Genomic DNA, 17,842 nt, shown 5'->3' with positions numbered 1-17,842 from the left:
GGATACAAGGAGTTACACAATCATACGGTCAGAGGGCCTGACATCATCACCTTATTTTCAGACAGCACTGTCATCACCAAGCCAGGATTTGCTTGTATCGTGGACGCCCTCTAGTGGAATTAATGAAGCATCACAGCTTCTGCATTTTCTTACAGTGTTATGTATTCACTCATGTTCTGTTTATCTCCACAGTCACAATGGTGTTGTTTCTGATTGCAACTACAATAACCTTGAATAACTCCTCTCGTGAGAACCAGACTTTAGGTAACTAACTCCCGCACGAATAGTGAATTAAACAGAACAATCAGCATTAATTAACTTGATCATAACTTTAAACAACAGGTAGACCAATAGCTCAATTATCTATTAAAATGGTTACATGTAAATATTGACAACACTTGTTGTATATGTAGTATACAAAATAATGTGTGTATCTTTGTTTCCCAGAAAACCCTACCTCCCAGGGTGCCCATGTCCTTCCCACTACGCTGATCTCTCTTCTTCTCATCATCATCATTCTCCTGATTGTATACTTCCTAAGGTAACAAACAACACTGGATGGCTTCACCCCACCTCCACCATGCTCTTATCAGCTCAGCCTACCCCCACTCTGTGTGTGTGTGTGTGTGTGTGTGTGTGTGTGTGTGTGTGTGTGTGTGTGTGTGTGTGTGTGTGTGTGTGTGTGTGTGTGTGTGTGTGTGTGTGTGTGTGTGTGCTCCAACAGCTGCTCTATCAGTTAAATAGACAACAAATGGCTAGCTGGGTCATATCAGACCATGCTCTCACCCATTCACTCACTCAGTATCCTCACCACTGAGAGAGGAGTTAACAATCTGCTTCTCATGAGAAAGAACAGCTTTCAGTTCAGATGGTGGGTTTCTATTTCTACTGGCTTGTTGAGCTGAAATATTATTTTTCTGGGGTTATGGTCAGATAACGTTTCGTTTCCTTTTTCTGTTCTCTCTCTCACCCTCTGGTTAGGTTTAGAAACCACAGGAAGGCTCTTATCTCTCAGAAGACTCCAAATGGCTTCTTGGAAGATCAAGGTATGTCTCGACTTCATTATGTTGCACATTGCCACGTACATCTTACATATACAATATTGCATTTGAACCATTGAGTATTTGTTGTGGAATGTGATGCAAGTCTTAGGTTGTGTGTGTACAGTAGTCCTTTTTGAAATTCCATACGGATTGAATCTGTGCTCTAGATAAGTCATCACAATCAAAACAGAAAGTCAAATCTATTCTGTAGAGATATCCTACTGTTGGCGTATGCTGGTATTGAGAGCTGTCAAGACATGAACCAGACAAGTCTAAATAATAATAAGATTCACAGTCTACATTGCCACAGTTGAAGCAAAATACCTTGTAATTAATGTAACTTTCACATGTAATGTACAATGTTGAGTAAGTGACGTGTGAGTGAAGAATTGAAGGCCCAGACAGTTGTTTATATACATCTCTTGTATGAGGTCACCCTCCTTATGGTCGCCTCGTAATTTTTTACATTTTAGTCATTTAGCAGATGCTCTTATCCAGGGCGACTTGCAGTAGTCACCTGTGTGTAATGAGGTGACCTGGTTCTGTCTCTAAAAAGAGAGGCAGAACTTTATTTATTTATTTCACAATTCTTGTACTGAATGTAAAAACATTGACGTTCCAATGTTTTTGTTTCACACAGGAGAGCAGACAGTGGTCCTCCTCCCACGATCCCCCTCTCCATCCAAGAGGTACTTCCCCATCCCCCTGGACTTGCTGGAGGACGAGTTCCGAATACGCTCGGCAGACGACTGCAAGCTTTTCAGAGAGGAGTTCAATGTGGGTTGCTTTTCAAACAACACATAGTGCTTACAGTAGTAATGTGATACCTTCATAGTGTGATACCTAATAATGTCAGGAGGAGTTCATACTTCTTTATGCTGTTACATATAATGCTGCATGTCTGAAGACTTCATGACTGGCTTAGTTTGAACCCCTGTGTTTGTGTCTGTATAGTCACTGACCTGTGGCTACCACCATGGCTCCTTTGAGGAGGCTAGCAGGGAGATCAACAGGGACAAGAACAGATATCCAAACATCCTACCATGTGAGTGATGGAATTGTTATGGGAATACGTTTTGTAACCATTAAACCCACTTAAAGGGCAATTGCGCTACTTTTCAACTTCCTATTCATTGTCTCAAAAACATACATGAACACGGCGCGTTTCTATGGTATTTCTGCTTTAAAAAGATGATAAGAAAGCTCCTAAAAAATGCTTGTCTGTGACATCACGTGGTAGGATTAAAAGTAAGAACAGGGATTTTTCAAAACCTGCAATGCATTTCTAGCCAGCGGGAGGGTATTTTCTTGCTGATGTCATCGAGTAGAACTTTTTAACTTCATACTTTTTTCTACAAAACTTCGAAATGCGCCATTTTCAAATATGTAGACACTGTTATTGTGCAAGAGATAATGAAAATCACGTTGAAAATTGTGGAATTTACCTTTAAGAGTAGCTTGAACTTTTTTGAGATAAAGCAGTTTGATAACATAATGAACATTTTAAATAGGCATACTTATTTTCCTAGTACAATTTTGTCTCTTTCTTACATTTTCAACAGATGACCATTCCAGAGTATTGTTAACGCAAATAGATGGCCATTCTTGTACGGACTACATAAATGCCTCCTACATAGATGTGAGTTGTTGATATTTACTATGTATTTCGTTCTGTCCCATTACGGATAACTTAAATGCGTCCAGTATAACTTCCTTTCTCACTATGGTCTAATAAACTCAGCAAAACACATTTTCTTTTTAACCAGGGTTATAAAGAGAAGAACAAATTAATTGCAGCTCAAGGTGAATATAACTTTGTACAATCATTTTGTGCAAAATACTGTACTACTAGAGGATTACGGAATGGAAATCAATTATATGCTTACATAAAATACGTTTTTCTAGCACCATAGGCCTATTGTATAACTAGTATGTCCACTTACATCTATCTAGTAAGTGCCACTCTCTTTTCCATAGGCCCAATGCACGACACAGTGGCTGACTTCTGGCGGATGATTTGGGAACAGAAGACTGCTACTATAGTGATGCTCACTAACCTGAAAGAGAGAAAAGAGGTGAGTTTCTCTTCTCTCACTTTGGCTGCTCCATTATCTGCTAATACAACCAGTAAAGAATCTTCAGATTTGCTCATGGGCTCTCATGTTAGATGTTCTTAAGGGGTCCTTTGTTCTTTCTTGTCTTCTCACACCTCAAGGTCATGAGTATAATTGATTTGACCCTTTCCTAACTTTCCCAATCCATACAATGTGTCACCCCAAATTACTTGGCATCACATTTTATTGAACCTCAAGGGGCTGATCAATAAAGAACAAAACAGGGGGTTTAGCTCCACCAAACAGAGATGGGGGATCAATAACTAAATAATTGTTGATAAAGTTGTCCAAGGCTTGATTATAATTAGTCTGAGACTCTCATTAACAGTCTAGAAGATCAGAGTGATGAACATATTGACTGACAGACAATCACCTATAAATAGAGTTACTAGTCAGTAATATGAATTCCCATAAAAGTCTCTGCCATTCATATTGGTGAACTATAGTTTGTATTTTTTTTTGCTTTGCTAAATGTCCATTTTTCCTCTCTTCAGGACAAGTGTTACCAGTACTGGCCAGACCAGGGCTGTTGGATGTATGGGAGTGTGAGGGTGTCAGTGGAGGACTTTACTGTACTGGTGGACTACACCATCCGCAAGTTCTGTGTACAATATGTAAGTAACATTGTATGTGCCTACATGACAACCCTGCACAGGATCCCTCACTTTGAAATACACGATGTGAGAAACCCTGTGACATTTACAGTATATTTTTCTAAACGATTGATGTGTTTTCCTGTTGTTGTAAACAGCAGGGGAATGATGGCCCAAGGGCCCCCCGCTTAGTCACCCAGCTCCACTTCACCAGCTGGCCAGACTTTGGGGTGCCCTTCTCCCCTATCGGCATGCTCAAGTTCCTCAAGAAGGTGAAGACAGTCAACCCGTCCTATGCAGGACCCATCGTAGTGCACTGCAGGTACTGAACCAGGGGAGGAGACTAGGGATTCTAACTGGGAAATCTCGTCTACATGCTGTACTCAATGAAGGCTATAGTAGTTCATTTAGTTCCTTATGACATGTATAACTTAACACAATCATAGTGTCAAATTGACCTATCGTGGTGTCTAAAAAAGTATGCCAACCCGCTTCCCTTTATTTTGTATTGGTATAGCTGGAATTTCAAAGCACATGTCATGTAATATGAAACCACCACACCACTGAAGTCAGAGACGTGCAGGAACAACTGTTGAAACAGGTGTTGGTATTGGGGCTTTGCTTTCTGAATGGGCCTCATTGATTGGTCTCCAACACCCTAAGCTGGCATCCCTGACTGCTGTCTGTGTCACTGGTCCTTAATAAATCACTATGGATCTTGTTGGCTTGTAGACATGTAGCAATTTAGAATATTGCTGGTAGACGTAGCAATTTAGAATATCGCTTGTGGACATGTTTCAATGTAGCATTTTTATGCCATACCACAATCAACATTCCTGTGGAAAACTCAGTCACAGAAGTACAGTGCATTTGCTTTGAATTGAATCATCAGACATTCCTCGGAGGTCTATGACAATGTAAGGGTCACTCTTCTCTCCTGTCCCTTGTCTTTCCCTAGTGCTGGGGTAGGTAGGACTGGGACGTTCATCGTCATAGACGGCATGATTGACATGATGCATGTAGAGAAGAGGCTGGATGTCTTTGGGTTTGTGACCAGAATACGGGAGCAGCGCTCTCAGCTCGTCCAGACCGATGTAAGTGTTCCCTGACAGTTCAATGTATTAATGCAGCACAAACCAGCAAAGATGCCTCATTTACTCTATCTCTCTCTCTCTGTCTCCCGTTCAGATGCAGTACTCGTTCATCTATCACGCTCTGCTGGAGTATTATATGTATGGGGACACAGAGCTGGATGTGTCCTCTCTGGAAGGCCACCTGCAGAAACTCCACAACACCAGAACACCCCTTGACAAGCTGGGCCTAGAGGAAGAGTTCAGGGTAAGTCCCAGTCACACAATTTTCTCACCTTTTTTAAGTTGTCTCCCAGTTCTAGTCACATTTAAATGACAGAAGCCATCTCTCAAGTAGTCCTAATTTCACCCCATATCCTCTCCTCAGAAACTGACCAATGTACGCATAATGAAGGAGAACATGAGGACTGGAAACCTTCCTGCAAACATGAAGAAGAACCGTGTGCTTCAGATTATTCCATGTAAGGAATACTCTAACACTCTTAAATTTTCAGTAATACATCACAACCCTACCACCATCAAACTCTTAGTGTTGTATCAAATATTATACATTTTAGACCAAGTTACCTCTTTGAAGTAGTTTTACTTTTGGAATGAATTTACTGTAGTTAAATGACACAAATGACACAAGTAATTAAACTATTGTTGGAAATAAAGTAAGTTGTTAAGTTATTTGCTTGAACACAGATGACTTCAACCGGGTTATATTGTCAATGAAAAGGGGCCAAGAGTTCACGGACTACATCAATGCATCATTTATTGATGTAAGTATTTACTGAGCACATTTGAACACCTACGGCCTAACTTTCTCCAGAGCCCTTTATGTAAGTATATGATGCGCTAAACAGTCTGTTATTTTCCAGGGATACAGACAGAAGGACTACTTCATTGCTACCCAGGGTCCCCAGTCTCACACGGTGGAGGATTTTTGGAGGATGGTGTGGGAGTACAGGTGTCACTCTATCGTCATGCTCACTGAACTCAAGGAGAGGGAACAGGTACAGACCCCACTGTGGCAAGAGTTAACTGCAACATAATCATTAAAAGCTGTGTTTTACTTTAGTAGCAGTCATCAAAATTGTTCATAGGTTGAAAATACAATTCTAATAAATGCAACAGTTGGACATTGGATGAAGATACTCCAAACTTTTGAATGTTTTTAAATCCATCAGAAATATAGCACATAAAACATTGTACTAGCACAGACAAATAATTAATTGAGTTCAGCTATTTTGATGAATGTAAAAATGCTTTTCTAATGCACTCATATGTGACCGGCCACCTTGATTCGGTCTTACAGTGGTTCCTCCTTTAAAAGTTGCGTCATACTGCAGCACACCTTGCAGGCTGCTGCAGCATTCTGTGGCACATTATTTAATTGCCAGCCATTTTTTCGGGACAATGCAAGTTAGTGCTAGTTTGACCACTAGAGGGCATCTTTGAGGAGCATTTTATAGTCTTCCATATTGGCATTACCGGAGATTTTTAAACCTTTTTGCAATAACATAGTATATGGGATTGATTTTAAGAAATTTGTCTTAATTAATTTGATTAATATTATGGTGTTTCTTTCCGGTATTTTTTTTTACAACAAAAATATGGCGCTGCACAACGTGACGGTCAGGAGTAAGCTACAGCATAAGAGGATTGAAGGATTCTAAATTGTTTGCCTTCATTAGACAACTTGTTCCAATATTTCTGTAAATCAGTGATATTTATTCCCATAGTAATTCATTATGGATCCATAACTAAATCCACATCTGCATTTTGAAATAATATTTTTATCATTATTTATTATTTAACGAAAGCATAAAGATGCTGATGAAGAAATACAGTACTGTGCAGTATATGCTTTTACATTTGGATAATAAAGCATTTTGAAGATATAAGCCACCTGCATTTGTTTATTAGGCTACTGTGCAGTCTGACAAGTAACTGTAGCCTACAATACATACTGTAGTAAACATGGGAAAGTGCCTAATTCCTTAAATAAGGGAGAGCAGGCCATGTCTGTACTAGAGAATGCGGGCACACGGGAGACTGGGGTTCAATTCCCTGTCAGGGAGGAAGGAGTAGGCTGTCCTTGTAAATAATAATTTGTTCTTAACTGATTCCATATGTATTATTTCATAGTTGGAATGTCTTCACTATTATTCTACAATGTAGAAAATAGTAAAAATAAAGAAAAATAGTGGAATGAGTAGGTGTGTTCAAACTTTTGACTGGTACTTGCTTAATTCATTTGATTATTATTATGGTGTTTATATTCCAAGATAAACGAAAACTCTCTGGGTTTATGTTAGGATGGAAAGGAAAATATGGAGCTGTACAACGTGACGATCGGCAGTACTGAGATATTTAGCTAAAGAATCCTTGTGTCGTGCAGGCAGGGCACGCTGGAAAACAGGATTCAATGCCCCGACTGGGAGGAAAGAGTAGGCTGTCCTTGTAAATAAGAATTTGTTCTTATCTGACTTACCTAGTTAAATAAAGGTTACACAAAGAGCATATCATTTCTGCACCCAAATTTTCTAATTCTAGTCTAACCAATACCCAAACAGAGATTAAGTGAAAATTAAAATCTCATTGATTTATCAAGACCAGTCCCCATGCTTGTCTCAGAGCAGCGCGAAATGGTGCTAAAATAGTTGTAGGCTTTTGCTTCAAATCCTATTGCTTCTAACTTCAATATGTTCTTTAAATAAATAAGACCTACACCACTTTTAACAGCACATTACTCAACACTAGTGAGACTCATTTCGCCTAGGGTAGGCCTACAGTATATCTACAAATATTTTTTTCAATGACGTGACTCTCCGCCAATAATTACATTTAGAGGATTGGAGGACTCTTAATTAATATCTAAGAGGCAAGGGAAGCTGAGGGTTGGGATGTGGAATTGAAGACATGGTGGTCAAAGATATAGAATGATGGTCAAAATAAAGTATAAAAAATAAAGTCAAAATAAAACATAATAAAAAGTATGTTTGAATGACACTGAGGGGCAGTGTTTTTACAGCTAATGCCGGTTTGCCTGAGGCTGATGCTGTGCAGGTGTTTATACACATGCATATACACTCATTCAAATACACACATACACGGACACACATATGTAAATAGTGCCAGACATGCACTCAAACATATACAGTTGGCCTTGCTGTTATGATTTTAGTTGTCCTTGATGTCCTTTTTTTGCATTGTTGTTTTCTGTTTTTACTGTAGTCTTTTTATTTTTTTCTCATGAGTTCATTTTCTTGCTTGTTGGTGCATTGGGGGGGTTCTTGGGGGTGGGGAATGGAATTAACTAACATTTTCATTATTATTTTTTATTATTTTCATTTTTACAATTTTTTTCTTGGGGGTGACTGTGGGAGGCTTCTCGGGTGGTTGAGGGACAGCTATGTGGGACTGGGGGGGGGGTCTTGGAGGGCTCGTGTCCTTGTTTTTTTTGGCCTTGTGGGAGATCTGTCGAAGTGCCCTTGAGCAGGGCGTTGACCCTGGAGGCTTCTGTGTGTCGCTCTGAATGGGAGTCTGTTGGATGACTGGTGTGGTGTAGTTGTTGTGCAGCTTCACTGCAAGTATATTCAATAAAAACTTTTTTTTAAATAACAAGAAAATATATATATATAAAAAATATCAAAGGGGCATTATCCGTTAGATATTCTCAGATATTTCTAAAGGCCAAAATATAGCCCTGCAAATATCCATAATGGCACTGTACAATGTGACTGTGTTTGAAAGACTATTTTCCAGTCAGCAACCTTTTGTTAACCTTTATTAGACAACGTTATTCCAATATTTCTGTAATTCAGTGATATTTATTCCCATAGTAATTCATTATGGATCCATAACTAAATAAACATCAGCATTTTGAAAGAGTATTTTTATCATTATTTTATTAACGAAAGCATAAAGATTCTGATGAAGAAATACTGTACTGTACAGTATAGGCTTTTACATTTGTCGATACAACAATGCAACAAATACATTGACCATCTCAGCAAGGTTTTACCTGTGGTTGTGGAGATGGGTGGAAGTGCGACTAAAATGTAGTTTAAATAAACATCCACATTTGAATGTCTTTTTTCTCGTTATTTTATTAACAAAAGCATAAAGATGTTGATGAAGAAATACTGTACTGCTGTTTTGAGTTAGAAATGTAACACTTTGGAGTACTTATGCATCAAATACATTGCAAGTTGAGGGATTTTCACTACAGTAGACGGGCTAAAAAAGGTATGTTGTCTTTCTAATAGGAAACATTTGCATGATGGGCTACACCCGCTACAGTACTACAAGTGTTTGAAAACCTGTTTTCAAAATGCCTCCAGTTGTCCATCACTACTGTAATTAGTGTTTATATCTTGTTTTAATTCTTTATTGTAACCACAATGTCACGAATAATTTGTATCTACCTTTCCAATTACTTTTAGAGTTTGGGATTTCGAAATGCGCTCTTTTCATTATTAGTTACATTTTTTTAGTTTGAACGTGCAGACTTTTTTTCTTTAAATTATTGTTTTATGTAGAATGCTACATTTTTGATCAGTTGCAATTGTAAGTAGGCCTAATAAAAAAATCCTACTTCTATTAGACTGGTAAGCCGCACAGCCTACCTCAGCCAGTTGTTATATTATATAGGTCTAGGCTCCAAAGAAATAGACTCCAATTAAACCCTCTTGTTATTAGTAAAGTCAAATTAAAATGAAGATAATTGTTGAAATGAATTACTCTACTGGTGTAGGTTTTCACCGTCTGTTGGTGTGGAACACTTGCGTAACAAGTTAGCTATATTTTCAGCACCAGCCACTGTTCACCTCCTATTGATTGTGCTGTGGTTGTCGCTAGTTGTTTTTAAAATGTAACCTTTAACTAGGCAAGTCAGGTAAGAAAAAATTCTTATTTACAATCCCAGCCTAACCCGGCCAAACCCGGATGACGCTAGGCCAATTGTGCGCTGCCTTATGGCACCCCCAATCACAGTCGGATGTGATACAGCCTGTATTCAAACAAGGGACTGTAGTAATGCCTCTTGCACTGAGATGCAGTGCCTTAGACCGCTGCACTATATGGGTGCCATGACCAATATAAACTCAGCGAAAAAAGAAGTCAATTTTTCAGTACCCTGTCTTTCAAAGATAATTTGTAAAAATACAAATAACTTCACAGATCTTCATTGTAAAGGGTTTAAACACTATTTCCCATGCTTGTTCAATGAACCAAAAAACAATTAATGAACATGCACCTGTGGAACAGTCGTTAAGACACTAACAGCTTACAGACGGTAGGCAATTAAGGTCACAGTTATGAAAACTTAGGACACTAAAGAGGCCTTTCTACTGACTCTGAAAAACACAAAAAGAAAGATGCCCAGGGTCCCTGCTCATCTGCGTGAACGTGCCATAGACATGCTGCAAGTAGGCATGAGGACTGCAGATGTGGCCAGGGAAAAATTGCAATATCCGTACTGTGACATGCCTAAGACAACCCTACAGGGAGACAGGATGGACAGTTGATCGTCCTCGCAGTGGCAGACCACGTGTAACAACACCTGCACAGGATCGGTACATCCGAACATCACACCTGGGGGACAGGTACAGGATGGCAACAACAACGGCCAACACCAGGAATGCACAATCCCTCCATCTGTGCTCAGACTGTCCACAATAGGGTGAGAGAGGCTGAACTGAGGGCTTGTAGGATAGTTGTAAGGCAGGTCCTCACCAGACATCACCGGCAACAATGTCGCCTATGGGCACAAACCCACCGTCGCTGGACCAGACAGGACTGGCAAAAAGTGCTCTTCACTGACGGGTCATGGTTTTGTCTCACCAGGGGTGATGGTCGGGTTCGCGTTTATCGTTGAAGGAATGAGTGTTACACCAAGGCCTGTACTCTGGAGCGGGATCGATTTGGAGGTGGAGGGTCCCTCATGGTCTGGGGCAGTGTGTCACAGCATCATCGGACTGAGCTTGTTGTCATTGCAGGCCATCTCAACGCTGTGCGTTACAGGTCCCCTTCCTGCAGGCTCATCCTGACCTGACCCTCCAGCATGACAATGCCACCAGCCATACCGCTCGTTCTGTGCGTGATTTCCTGCAAGACAGGAATGTCAGTGTTCTGCCATGGCCAGTGAAGAGCCAGGATCTCAATCCCATTGAGCATGTCTGGGACCTGTTGGATCGGAGGGTGAGGGCTAGGGCCATTCCCCTCAGAAATGTCCAGGAACTTGCAGGTGCCTTGGTGGAAGAGTGGGGTAACATCTCACAGCAAGAACTGGCAAATCTGGTGCAGTCCGTGAGGAGGAGATGCACTGTAGTACTTAATGCAGCTGGTGGCCACACCAGATACTGACTGTTACTTTTGATTTTGACCCCCCTCCCTTTGTTCAGGGACACATTCTCCATCTCCTTAGTTATCATACTCGAATTACACTGATTTCAAAACTCAGTCTTCCAGAAAGTGGAGACGAACACTTATGCAGTTTTACTACGCAATACATATTTTTAGACAGGGTTACCTAGACATACTGACCAGCTCAAATAGACAGAAGCATGCTATATGGCAGACCAATCCAAACTCATCTCTCGGCATGTCCAGCCCACTTATTATCTCAGCCAATCATGGCTAGCGGGAAGGTTGCTGACTTTTTTTGTGTCTAAACCAACAAGGCTCTTCATTTAACTATTTTATTTGTATTTACAAGTTTGTTGTTAAGACACATTGAAGTTAATGTGTTCGAGAAGGCATTTCTGACAAAAAACATATTTGGATCACATATATACATTTTCTTAGTATATCAGGTATTATGTTTTGTACTTTGTGATAAAATAAAGAATTATATGTGCCTCATTTGCATATAGACTGAGTATACCAAACATTAGGAACACCTTCCTAATATAGAGTTGCACCACCCCTTTTGCCCTAAGAACAGCTTCAATTCTTTAGGGCATGAACTCTACAAGGTGTCGAAAGCGTTCCACAGGGATGCTGATCCATGTTGACTGCAATACTTCCCACAGTTGTGCCAAGTTGGCCCGATGTCCTTTGGGTGGTGAACCATTCTTGATACACATGGGAAACTGTTGAGTGCGAAAAACCCAGCAGTTTTGCAGTTCTTGACACACTTCTTGGCTCCCGAGTGGCGCAGAGGTCTAAGGCACTGTATCTATATCTATGCAAGAGGCGTCACTACAGACCCTGGTTCGATTCTAGTCTGTATCACAACCGGACGCTATTGGCCCAGCTTTGTCCAGTTTAGGATTTGGCCATGGCAGGCTTTCATTGTAAATAATAATTTGTTCTTTAACTGACTTGCCTAGTTAAATAAAGTTTTTTTTTTTAACTACACTGATTGAAGTGTATTTAACAAGTGACATCAACAAGTGATAATAGCATTATACCGGCAGCAGAGTTGCCACCAAATTACTGTGACATCAATAAGGGATTATAGCTTTCATTTGGATTAATCTATTCAGTCTATGTCATGGAAAGAGCAGGTTTTCTTAATGTTTTGCACACTCAATGCATATTTCCACACTGAGGTTGGAATAATACTTTGAAATTATGAACATGATGATACTACCCTTTTAGTGTAAGAGCTGTTTGAAAAGACAACCTGAAATTTCTGTCTGTTTTGGTGAGATGGAGTTTTGGCCTTCCTGGTGACATAAATTAGTTAATAGACCAATAAGAAAGAGAGTTCCAAACCTCTCTGCCAATAACAGTTGTGGGACAATAGTAAATGAAGAATCAATATTTTTTAGATTGAGTATTTATTGGGTCATTATGTTAGTATATTATGTATGTTTGTAATAGTGTGTTATATGTGAAAATGTGTTTGTATTATAAATTGTATTTTAATGTTTAAGGACTCTTGGAAGATTAGTCCAAATGGAGACTAAAATAGATCAAAATCAAATCAAAAAACAGCTAGTTTCCAGTTTTCCCCTCTCCACTCAGACCACTCCCAGACAGTCCCAACAAAATTCTTTTTTGAGAAATTGCTCTTTGTTAAGATGCTATTTTTGGTTCTTTTGACCATTTTAATTGAAAACAATCACACTAAGGCACTTAATTCTTAACCAGAAATGATTTGATATTGGGATAAAAAATGTCTGTGTTGCCTTCAGTTCGAATTAACACCAGCCCTGGTATAGAGGAACAGAGAGACTGTATAAATGTAGGTCCATTATCACTACCTTTTCTTTTAAACCATTATCATTTCTACACAGTTTTGATGTGTTATTTGTCATTTAAATGGAGATTGAAGTCGTTTTTCCCACCCGTGGGCCACATGTTTGACACACCTGCCTTTCCTCAATCTGTCACTTTCCCCAGGACAAGTGTTTCCAGTACTGGCCAGCAGAGGGCACTGTGACATTTGGAGACTACACTTTGGAGCTGAAGGGGGATGCACTATGTGACACTTTCACTCTGAAGGACATGGTGCTCACATATGGACCAGTGAGTTTCCGTCACTTAACCAAGCTACCTGATGTGCATTTTAAATATATTATTTGTGATGTAAGTCATTTTTGTCCTTGTGGATGACTGGGTTTGGTCCTCTAATCAATGGCTTTCTGCTATCTCAATTTGTGTCTTATCTTGAGCATGTCAAGTTCATGTTATGTTTATTTTTCATTATCAGGTATACTAATGTATGTAATGATGAAACACATGTTTCCAATCACCAGGAAAAGCAGTCACGGCACGTCAGGCACTTTCATTTCCACGGCTGGCCTGAGATCGGAATACCGGCAGAGGGAAAGGGAATGATCGACATCATTGCTTCAGTGCAGAGACAGCAACAACAGTCTGGAAACCACCCTATTATAGTACACTGCAGGTAAGGAACGGGTACTGTTAACACAAACCAAATCTGGGAGCCGCAAAACACTCCCATTACTCTTTCAACTGACCTTTTTTTCTGACATAAAATATTATGATCATACCAAACACAAAATTATGTTTCAAAGAATATAGATTACTTTTTACATTTTTGGCACTCTGAAATATCGGTTTCAATACATTATACAGTGCATTTAGCCTTTGTAGACTCTGTTTTATAGCCCAACTCTTTATAAAGACTTTGCTGTGAAAGCTATGATCAGAACGTACATAGCTCCAGGTGAAGTACTTCTAATGCAGCACGGCCCACTGGGATTGATCCAATCCACTGATTCACAGTCAATTAAAACCTCTCAAAGTGAAATCTCCTACGACTCCTGCTTTGATTAATCTGATAGAATGAGCTAACGACAGGAAATGGTGTCTTCACTCTCTCTCATATTCATTCATCAGGGCCTGTCTAAAGAGGGGCTTTTTAAAGCTTTTTCTCCTCCGCTGGGAATGGGGGCTTGCCCATTACGACCCCCCTCTTTCCTCTACCTCTCTCGCTGGCATTGTAAGAACTGACTCAATCCAAAGAGGCTGAGAGAGCTACCAGACGCGTTAGTGTTAGTGTTATTAGTACTATTAGTCAAAGGTCACCTTTTCTCCAGCAAATTCTTTTCAATATAAATGGGAAAAACTGGGGTAAGCTGTAGGGTTCACAGTATAGCCCTATGACTAGGGGAATGGGAGACTAGGAATCTATAGATCCATCAACTCTACTGTTAGAGATCTCTCCTATCAACCACCATCTAGACAACTTACCTGTGTTGTTGAGCACTAAGGAAAACCAGCACTGTAAAGACATATGTTGTAAAATCAGTGCCTTTCTTTGGCGCTCAATGAAGTGCAATCGGCATGATGGCGAACTGGTAGACCCCTGACAGTGTACGGAATGTAGTATACTCCCTTGACTCACCTTCAGTTCTAAGCACATATTAAAGGGCCTCTAATGGTAGTTACTGGGTTTTAGAGCAAGCGTAGCTGTAGATGCTGATGGTTCTGTCCTGGGTTTATTTCTCAGTGCTGGTGCGGGTCGGACCGGTACATTCATCGCCCTGAGTAACATTCTGGAGCGGGTGAAAGCAGAGGGCCTACTGGACGTGTTTCAAACTGTCAAGAGCTTACGCATGAAGAGACCACACATGGTTCAGACTGTGGTAGGTATTATATATTGTAGTATAAACACATTGTTTTTCATGGTAGGATACCATTTAGTCATAGAGATTCAATGCATGAGAGAGAGGTGAAATACATTCAAATTATCTTCGAAAGATTGACAATGATGCTTTATTCAAATACAACTGTATTGTAAGTGATTTATGGTCATGTTGTTTGTTATTTTTGTCATTTCAGGAACAATATGACTTCTGCTACAGAGTGGTTCAAGATTTTGTTGACATTTTCTCAGACTATGCCAATTTTAAATGACAATATCTGCTATATACCCATGTATATTTCCACGTAACATATGCAATTTTGTCAGAACCTTCTTTTCTAAGCTCTTTCAAGCTCTTTTTACACTTTGCACTTACCCACAATACTTAAACATATTGTACCATATTTTATTATACAGGTAACTGCCAAAATAAGGAAATGAGGGATACAAAGTATTTTGAAAGCAGGTGCATCCACACAGGTGTGGTTACTGAGTTAATTAAGCAATTCACATCCCATCATGTTTAGGGTCATGTATATTCATCCATTATTTTGGCTACCATGGCTATGCCCACGATAGGATGACAATGCCCCCATCCACAGAGCATGAGTGGTCACAGAATGGTTTGATGAGCATAAAAACAATGTAAGCCATATGCTATGGCCGTCTCAGTCACCAGATCTCAACCCAATTGAACTTATGTGAGATTCTAGAGCGGCACCTGATAAAGCGTTTTCCACCACCATCAACAAAACACCAAATTATGGAATTTCTTGTGGAAGAATGGTGTCGTTCCAGACACTTGTAGAATCTATGGCAAGGTGCATTGAAGCTGTTCTGGCTCGTGGTGCCCAACACCCTATTAAGACACTTTATGTTGGTGTTTCCTTTATTTTGGCAGTTACCTGTATATGTTTGCTTATCTGTCTGTTTGTTAAAAAGAGCCCAAATGAAAATGGATTATTATCTCTATTTAGTCACGGACGTTTCAACTAGCTTTGTCTCCTCAGCATTTGTATGTCAAATGTTTTGAATTGAAAACGTAAGACCAAAACCGGTGTGAAGGGTTTAATTGAATAGGTTCTCGGACTCAAGACAATACTGAAAACTATGTTATTATGTACATACTGTGTGTATTAATTAAGTTATGCATATAATCTTTTTCTATTTATATAATGTAGAATTTTATGTACATTTTGAGTTTTACTGATAGTCTATGTTGAAAAAATGACCATGAGATTGCCTTTCGTTGCCTGTGGTCTGTACTGTAGACATGGCACATACTGTAGAACTCCTGCTGTTGTAAAAATACACAACCTGTCATGAGAGTTTGTGACAAGTGACTTAACAAAATCACATTCAGTTTTTGGTGTGTATGTTGTCTGTTTCATCATAACAGTCTATTGAGTATCCAATGTAAAACAATCAATTTGGACAACTTTGAATTGCCATCGGTTTCAAACAGCAATTTTGATCTGACCTCACTAACAAATGGCTGTTCATATGTACACAGTTGTAATAACTTTTGTACAACTTTTTTTTTTCCAACTATGTTGGACCTTCCATTTCAGCATTTGCATGTTTGAATGAAACAGTGCCATACAAAGATTAGAAAAATGTTCTGATCAAGTTCAAATTGTCCCCAAGTGACTTCAACTTCAATATACATAGCTAAGGCAGCAGATTGTTTAATGTTTCTCAAGACTAACCTAAAAAGGAGGAAGATTTCAATCAAATGAGTTGATTTTCATGATATCCTTATAGTGTATAGAACATGATTGGGATTAAAGCAAATGATTATAATGCTCATATCCCCCCCAAAATGTGTATTGAATGTATAGAGTTCTCAATTAGAAAAGTGTCATTTAGAGCCAGGCAGCAATTCTCCGCTTGGTAAGTATTTATAGCCACAGTGCTCTCATACCACTAAATAACTGGGTTATTGATAATAGTAATTGATTCATGGAAGTTTCAGGAAGATATTTTATTGAATTTCATTGTGCTGTAGTTTACTGTGAAATCTATATTTTAGCAATGATCATAAATAAATAGAATTTAAATCCAAATGACCTGGTTACCCAGTTATTAAGTGTTAAGGCACTCCACAGGGCTATCCTTTTCATGCCAAAGGTACATTTATGGATTCATAGCCTGTTAGGTAAAGATACAAGTGTAAGGATTATGTCTTCTTACAGAACATTTAGAATCAGTCTTGTGTACAGAGTATGAAATTGAGCCATAATGTAGGGCTCAAGCATCTTGTTCCTGTATATCTCTTGTCATAAGTCTGTATGAAGTTAAAATTTCATTTGTAAAATCTGTCCGCAATAAATGCATTGAAAATAAACAAATTTGCCATTAATTTCTGAATATTTGTAAAAGATACAAAACATGGGTATCAAAGTCACTTTTTTGTTGACCAGCAGATATTGTTTCATTTACAAACATGACATATTTTAGAATATGAACACTACCGTTCAAGTTTGAGGTCACTTAGAAATGTCCTTGTTTTTGAAAGAAAAGCAACATTTTTGTCCATTAAAATAATATCAAATTGGATCAGAAATACAGTGTAGACATTGTTAATGTTGTAAATTACTATTGTAGCTGGAAACGGGCAGATTTTTAATAGAATATCTACATAGGCGTAAAGAGGCCCATTATCAGCAACCATCACTCCTGTGTTCCAATGTTATGTTGTGTTAGATAATCTTAAGTTTATAATTTTAAAAGGCTAGTTGATCATTAGAAAACCCTTTTGCAAATATGTTAGCACAGCTGAAAACTGTTGTTCTGATTAAAGAAGCATTAAAACTGGCCTTCATTAGACTAGTTGAGTATCTGGATCATCAGTATTTGTGGGTTCGATTATAGGTCAAAATGACCAGAAACAAAGACTTTTCATCTGAAACTCATCAGTCTATTCTTGTTCTGAGAGATTAAGGCTATT

The 17,842-nt window shown here is 39.1% G+C and overlaps 1 protein-coding gene across 3 annotated transcripts in view; it reads left to right on the top strand.

The window, feature by feature from the left end:
• The window catches only part of LOC112253059 (protein tyrosine phosphatase receptor type E), a 51,800-nt gene extending 34,468 nt beyond the window's left edge, over positions 1 to 17,332 (top strand). For 2 of the 3 annotated variants that reach the window (XM_024424934.2, XM_024424935.2), the window contains exons 4-22: positions 193 to 264; positions 448 to 541; positions 982 to 1,046; positions 1,684 to 1,820; positions 1,998 to 2,088; positions 2,606 to 2,682; positions 2,810 to 2,846; positions 3,021 to 3,118; positions 3,652 to 3,771; positions 3,909 to 4,072; positions 4,709 to 4,844; positions 4,939 to 5,088; positions 5,209 to 5,302; positions 5,529 to 5,605; positions 5,705 to 5,839; positions 13,182 to 13,307; positions 13,538 to 13,689; positions 14,758 to 14,893; positions 15,090 to 17,330. In XM_024424934.2, coding sequence (XP_024280702.1) covers positions 198 to 264; positions 448 to 541; positions 982 to 1,046; positions 1,684 to 1,820; positions 1,998 to 2,088; positions 2,606 to 2,682; positions 2,810 to 2,846; positions 3,021 to 3,118; positions 3,652 to 3,771; positions 3,909 to 4,072; positions 4,709 to 4,844; positions 4,939 to 5,088; positions 5,209 to 5,302; positions 5,529 to 5,605; positions 5,705 to 5,839; positions 13,182 to 13,307; positions 13,538 to 13,689; positions 14,758 to 14,893; positions 15,090 to 15,164 — 2,031 coding nt within the window. In that variant the 5' untranslated portion in view covers positions 193 to 197 and the 3' untranslated portion in view covers positions 15,165 to 17,330. Of the gene's footprint in view, positions 1 to 192; positions 265 to 447; positions 542 to 761; positions 872 to 981; positions 1,047 to 1,683; positions 1,821 to 1,997; positions 2,089 to 2,605; positions 2,683 to 2,809; positions 2,847 to 3,020; positions 3,119 to 3,651; positions 3,772 to 3,908; positions 4,073 to 4,708; positions 4,845 to 4,938; positions 5,089 to 5,208; positions 5,303 to 5,528; positions 5,606 to 5,704; positions 5,840 to 13,181; positions 13,308 to 13,537; positions 13,690 to 14,757; positions 14,894 to 15,089 lie in introns of those variants that run through there. The other variant, XM_024424936.2, reaches the window with a different exon arrangement.
• The last annotated feature ends 510 nt before the right edge of the window (positions 17,333 to 17,842 follow it).

This window comes from Oncorhynchus tshawytscha, linkage group LG06 (genome assembly GCF_018296145.1).
Source record: "Oncorhynchus tshawytscha isolate Ot180627B linkage group LG06, Otsh_v2.0, whole genome shotgun sequence".
NCBI classification, from domain to species: domain Eukaryota; kingdom Metazoa; phylum Chordata; class Actinopteri; order Salmoniformes; family Salmonidae; genus Oncorhynchus; species Oncorhynchus tshawytscha.
The sequence above is the reverse complement of the archived record's forward strand: the minus strand, read 5'-3'. Positions and strand labels throughout refer to the sequence as shown.